This window comes from Corylus avellana, chromosome ca2 (genome assembly GCF_901000735.1).
Source record: "Corylus avellana chromosome ca2, CavTom2PMs-1.0".
Taxonomy (NCBI): Eukaryota; Viridiplantae; Streptophyta; class Magnoliopsida; order Fagales; family Betulaceae; genus Corylus; species Corylus avellana.
This window is the reverse complement of record NC_081542.1, coordinates 45,093,657-45,100,261: the sequence shown is the minus strand read 5'-3', so window position 1 is coordinate 45,100,261 and position 6,605 is coordinate 45,093,657. Positions and strand designations below refer to the sequence as shown.

The 6,605-nt window shown below is 38.6% G+C and overlaps 1 protein-coding gene across 1 annotated transcript; it reads left to right on the top strand.

Moving 5' to 3' along the window:
* The first annotated feature begins 3,901 nt into the window (after positions 1-3,901).
* Positions 3,902-6,013, top strand: LOC132169939 (disease resistance RPP13-like protein 4). Its single transcript, XM_059580877.1, has one exon. It carries the CDS (start codon positions 3,902-3,904, stop codon positions 6,011-6,013), a length of 2,112 nt encoding a protein of 703 aa, XP_059436860.1.
* Positions 6,014-6,605: the final 592 nt, after the last annotated feature.

The following is a 6,605-nucleotide window of genomic DNA, read 5'->3' as shown; positions in this document are numbered from 1 at the left end:
CTTCTCCTTTTTTTTTTTTTTTTTTTTTGAAGGAATAGCCTAGTCGTAGATTACAGAAAACTAGGATAAGTATTAACTAAATCATGTAACCAAACAAATCTAGGTCTAATAGCTAAACCAAGATATCATGTTCCTAAACTAGAATAGGAATATCTGCACACCCAAATAAAGTTAAATCAAAACCTGTAACCAAACACAACACTTCTTCTCCACAAAACAACCCTTGAAAATCTGGCGTGAACGGATGCGTTTGAACCGGATGGAGCGGGGCTATGAATGGTGTTGCAGAGACCGGTGCTGTGGCTGGGTGTTGAAATTTGGGATGTGAGCCGTGGACAACTAGTGGCAGCGCCGGTTTTGTGTTGGTGCTGTGCGGTGGCTCTGCGATGGGTTCTTGAACGGAAAGCTGTGCAATGGTGGACGGCTCGTGGTGCAGATAGTCGGAAGTCTGGTTGTGGAACGGACTGGGCGGAGCTTAGTGGCCTTCAGAAATATGATTCGAAAAACCCAGCTTCTCCGTTGCAAAACGGCCTTCCGGTCAAGGACAACTGTGGTTGCTTGGAGATGCTGGGTAAGGCTGTGAGGGCTGCTGGTAAATGAGCTGCGAGAACTGAAGGGCTGAGAACGACACCGGCGATGGCCGTTAAGGGTCGGCGGGAGGAAGTGGGTTGGCTCTGCGTGGATCTGACTAACGACAATTTTTTTTTTCCAATAAAAATAAAACATTATAGATAAATGGGTTTTGTGATTGTGAAATCAATCGAAACAAATGATAAGAACCATAAAAGAAAATTGCAATTTAGACGAAAATACGTTATTCACGGTCTATGACTTAAATCTACAAGATCAAGCTTTAAAACTGTATTAAGCTTTTATTTCTCTAAGTAATATTTACAATATAGCATGCTCCTATTTATAGGAGAATCATGTCATATACAAATAGATTTATACTCTAACGAGGTTAACTAGATGATAATCTTTAACTATTCACCTGTAACTCAGTGATAATCTTAAGTATGACTCAATAATATTTTTCAACTGTAAGTCAGTAATAATTTTATACTGTAACTATTATTTTTGAACTCCATAATATGCTCTAAGAATAAGAATGGACAAGTAGATTCTTGCAAATTTTTATTTATTTTTTTAACGCAACCCATGTAAACTCGTGCATGTTGTCACGTTTACAGGTGTAATGGTAAAACTTTGACTGGATTGGGCTGTAAGTTTGCACTTTGGTTGGACCCTTTTTTAGGTGGAGCTTCACTTGGGCCTAATGAAATAAAAAACGACTCACTGGACGTCCAACCCATATAAGCTCCTCCTTGTATTTGTGTTTTAATGGGTCATTATCATAAGAGTTGGCCAACTCCTTGATGGTAATTGTTGAGTGACGAATACTTGGGCCTCTTAAGGTTGTTGGACTAGACCATGTGGAGAAGAAAAATCCTGAGTTGGAGCCCAACTTGAGTCCCGTTCTCTGGTGAGCCATGATCCTAATAAAATATGATGTGGGTCATAAACCTAATAAAATATAAGGATTGTTGACGGAGATTTTGTGGTCTATTTTTTAGTGAAACTTTGGCCCACAATCATGTTCCAATTTGAGTTGACCTCTTCTATCAAATAAGATGATGTCAAATGAACTAGCTGAGAACAAAAAAATCAGCCCTCAATGACAATTAACAACTCTGTCACTCAAAGAGAAAATTGAAAAATATATACCAAACCACGTATCTTGCATGGCTGGCTGGTGAGTGGTCTCATTCTCACCATTCACATTGATAGAGTCAAAATTTACACCCAAACCCTTATCTTTTGTCCGGTTTATATCCTGGTGTGTGGTTATGGCAGCCATTTCAACCTTCTATTCAAGCATGGTTTTCGCAAGATTTCATCTTTGATCAGCTAAAAAAGATGATCCTGACACTGCGAAGAGGATATGTTCAGCTTGAGGTGATTGGGTTCTACAGGATAGTGATCGATTGGAATAGTGGTAGTAGTAAGTTGATGCATGTCTTATGTTGTTGATGTTAATTATGATCAGAGCCTTATAATTTGGCATGTTGCTACACAACTCTACTATAATACGAATGAAGTCAACAACAATGACGGTGATGATTCTGATTTCTGTAAGATCCTCTTGGATTATATGTTTATGATGTCTGCTGTAGCAGGTATACCCTTTTTAGAAGGTGTCCTTCTTTTTTGAGCAGGTTGTTGTTTTTTTTTTTTTTTTTTTTTTTTTTTAAGGAAATTAAACAGGAAAAATTCTTGAAATATCGACATCATAAATTTTTAAACTTTGAGAGTGATGACAAAAATGCATATACTTTAGGATGTTCTTTATGGATGCCTTCCCTTTTTTATTTCTAAGCTATGGGTGCTTGCCTTGCTATGAGTGAAAAGGGGAAATGGGAAATAGTTAACAGTACCAAATTACAAGGAAGAGGGAGGGGGGAAATAGTTAGCACTTTACTTCTATGGGATGATGCTTTTCGTACACTGGTTATTTCTTTTTCATCATAAAATTGGAGAAAAGGCAAGATTATTAAAATAGATACTGTAATAATCTACTTTACATATATGAGACGGGCCTTTGGTACATATTGATTATCTCTTTCCGTTCAAGAAAAAAAAAAAAAAAACGAAAATGAATGCTAGAGATCAATTTAATGTTGATAGTATAAAAATTTAATTCCTTCTAAGTTGTATAATAGTTTTTTTTTTTTTTGGGAGCAAAAAAGGGTAGGCCGGGAAGATTAATTGTGGCTATTCTATTTGGGCGTAACCATAGTAGCACCTACCTGCTGGGAGCCGCACAGAATGGTCCTAGATGGTGGGAACCGCAGGCGCTTCCTCAAGTCCGACTGAGCTATAGCCTAACCTAGCCCCACTAGGCTATCAATGAGAATCTAAGGTAGCTAATACTAATAAGGCATATGTGGGGATTCTCCATTGCTGAGATTTGAACCCACTCTCTAATACATGCTTTGACTACTTGAGAACTTCCTTGAGCCATTAAACTACCAACTTTGATAGTAGTTGTAGTATAGGTAATATTAATGCTTTCCTTGTTATTAGAGAAAGGGGAAAAGGGTGCTTGGTTTTACTTTATATTGGAAAAGGGTGCTGCTTTCCTTGTTAATATTTGGTACACTCATTCCTTTTGTTATAGGTTTATATGCTTTTTAATGAAGCATTCCTTTCACTCAATGATGCAGGGGCAATACAGATCCAAAGGAAGATTAGGATAACCAGACTTATTATCCTCCAATAGCTGTAAGCACACAAGAATAAAGGCCAAATAAACTCAACCAAGAAGTCACAAAAACAATAACCTACAATGGAGTCTCACCATTGATCGAGTACGAGAAGTCTCATCTCATTGACGGCTAATAAAAGATTTATTCATTCCGCCTCCGTCTGAAAACAAGAGGTACTTAAATAGAGTCTAAACAAACCCTAAACGTGTCCCCAAGCCCATTATTGATAATACTAAAATAACCTTAATTGTCTAAACTTCAACAAAAAGTAAATAACGTGAAAATAACATAGTGGCTACTGAAAGCCCTGCGGGTCCACCATCACTCAATATCCCTCTAAGTGGAGCTTTTGTGTTGCACTAATCTTCCCCTTTTCATTGAAAGATTGTTTCCACTACTCTTGACATTATACTTGTAAGGGGTTGTTAAATTCTCGGTAAGTATATACAAGAGATTGAGCCTCATTCTACCATTTGTTCGAATCTTGTGTCATTTTCTGTTCATTGTTCTCTTCCGACCATTGCTGCCAATTAAGCAAAGGTTGTTGGCTCGTTTCTTCTCTCCATTTCATTGTATTGTTCCATTCTTTCTTGTTAATCTGAGGTTGTACGTTGGCTCCTTATTGTTAATCAACCATGTCGAAACAAATCACCTCTCCAAATTCTTCATTTGAGCCTTTGGATCTTCTTTCATTCTCGAGATCTGGGCGAACCACGCCCTTCCATATATTCATCGATTTCATCATGCCGCAGTTTCTAGACCAATTATCCAAGCGAAAGAAACACCTAACTCCTAGCCAAAAGGAGGACGAAGGTATACAGCTAAAGTTTATGAAAATCCTGGAGGAACTAAAGTGCGTAGAAAATGGCTGTGAGAGACTGAAGGAATGGGGAGACCGCGTCAACAATGAGTTCAAAGATTTGATTCTCAACAATTTGGACGATGCCATCAGAGAAGGAAAAGAAGAATCAAGAAAATCCATTGAAACCAAAATCCTTGAAGAAAAGCTTGACCAAACCCTTGGAGTTGTCTTAACGTTAAAGACTCGACTCGATTCAATCAAAAAACTCTCTTCAGATAATTTGGAGTCTAGAAGCTTCAAACCTTCCCGCTTTGCTAAGAAGTTAGAGCTAAATATCGAAAACATGATGTCTGAGAGCTCAATTTTGAAGGAGATTCGGGAGGTCTACCATGGTCTAAAAGAAGAATGGAAGCAAAGCTGTTTGCTCTGTTTCTCGGTGTTCCCTCAGAACACGGTCATCAAGAAGAAAGCATTGGTCCACTGGTGGGTAGGTGAGGGTTTTTTATCCGACACTAGTGCCGAGGAGAAGGGCAACGGTTTGTTCGAAGAATTTATCGCCAGAGGCATCATCGAGCGCGTTCCCAAAAAGCGCAGACCAAGCTCAGAACTCTGCAAGATGCACCCGTTAATTCGCTACGCTGTAATTCGGCTTGCGGAAACAAACAACTTCACTCGCTTTCACCCAAATGGAAATCCAACTGCAGATTTCTCTGACAAGAGTAATACGAGGGGGGGAACAAGCAACTTCATTCGCTCTCTCACAAATAGAAATCCAATTGCAGATTTCTCTGAGAAGAAGAAGAATAAGAGGGGGTTCCTAGTAAAAACTGAAGAAGGATATTCGTCGCTTCGGGAGTTGACTTATGGCTTCCGTCTGAAGGTGGAGAAAGTTGAAACTCTGTTTAACGTAAGTGAGCCGTATGTTGATTTAAGAGAGGACAGTTTATCAGAGATGAAGAATTTGAAAGTTCTTCAATTGGGTAGATATCAGGAGTCGACTAAGCAAGTTGTTGAAGTAGATGATACCGAGTTCTTGAACGATTTAAAGAAAATGAAACGTCTTAGTTACTTCAGCCTTAGGGGAATCACTAGAGTTACGGCTCTTCCAGATTCAATTTGCAAACTCACCAAGCTAATCATCGTGGATCTCCATGCCTGTCATTATTTAGAGAGCCTTCCAGAAGGGATAGGCTCACTGACAAACCTGACATGGTTAGACATATCTGGGTGTTACTTGATTAGCCACATGCCTGCTGGACTTTCTAAGCTCTCAAAACTCCAAGTCCTTCATGGCTTTTTGATTGGTAAACCACCGAAAGAAAAAAAGCGTCCCGGGAAAACTTCAGGGCACGACGGCGAGAATAGAAATGGTTGTGTGCCCGACGTCCAGAAGGTCTGCAAGCTGAAAGATTTGGCAATTCTGGAAAGTTTGAAGAAGTTGAGCATAAATGTAGACAGAAGGTATAAGACTGAGGACGTAGCGGAGCTGATTGATTTATCAAAATTTAAAAACCTCGTGTCGTTATCGGTAGCATGGCCAGAGAAAGAGCAGAGTATCGAACAGGGAAATTCAACGAACACAACTACCGCGACTCCGAATCTTACATCGCCTGCTTCTTTAACGAAACTGGAGCTTCGGTTTCTCCCTTGTTCTGAGATGCCTGACTGGGTGACGATCTTAAACCTGAAGAACCTGAAGAAGCTGTATGTAAGGGGAGGAAAGCTGTCGCAAGTACTTCACCCAGTGGGATGCGAGAAATGGAATGTTAGCATTCTACGGTTGGAGTTGTTGAGTGAATTGCAGATGGATTGGCGGCAACTGCGAGCACTGTTTCCAGAGTTGAGGTACGTGCAGAAAATCAAATGTCCTAAACTCATTTTGTTCCCCTGTGACGAGAATGGAGAGTGGGCAAGAGGCCGGGAAGCAGATACAGAGCACGCATGAAATATTCTTTTTATTGTATCTCTTTATCAATTATGTACCACGTTATAATGTTGCTACTAAGTTGTTCGTATTACTTATTTGAATTCTGTGTTTCTGTATATCTTCAATCTTCAATATATATATATATATATATATATATATATATATATATATATATATGCTCTACAAAATGATAATAAATCTGTCAAAATCTAAGGGAAGAAGATGAAATATGGAAGAAATTTTGAATCATTTTCATTAACTTTCAAAGAATCACTTTATAGCTGCTCTGTTTTCTAGAGTATTAATCAGTTACAAGCAAACTAATCAAATTAACTAGCTTAACTTGCTAACCGAATAAGATTTGAGATTGCATTTGAGAAATAGAGTTTTTAAGTAAAAAATAGCTTTTGAGCAAAAGCTTCATTTTTAAGCTTTTGCCAAAACTGCGTTTTGGCAATTTTTAGGCTTTTTGGACCCTTAAAAACGCTTTTAATTTTTTTACCAAACGAGTATTTTTTTTCTTCAAACGAGTTTTTTTTAGTGTTAAAAGCACTCTTAAACTCTTCAAACGCAATTCCAAACAAACCCTAAACCTTTCTAACCAACTAGT

Excerpts from the sequence above, each read along its gene's own strand:
- LOC132169939 (XM_059580877.1), top strand. The coding sequence starts at position 3,902 with ATGTCGAAACAAATCACCTCTCCAAATTCTTCATTTGAGCCTTTGGAT.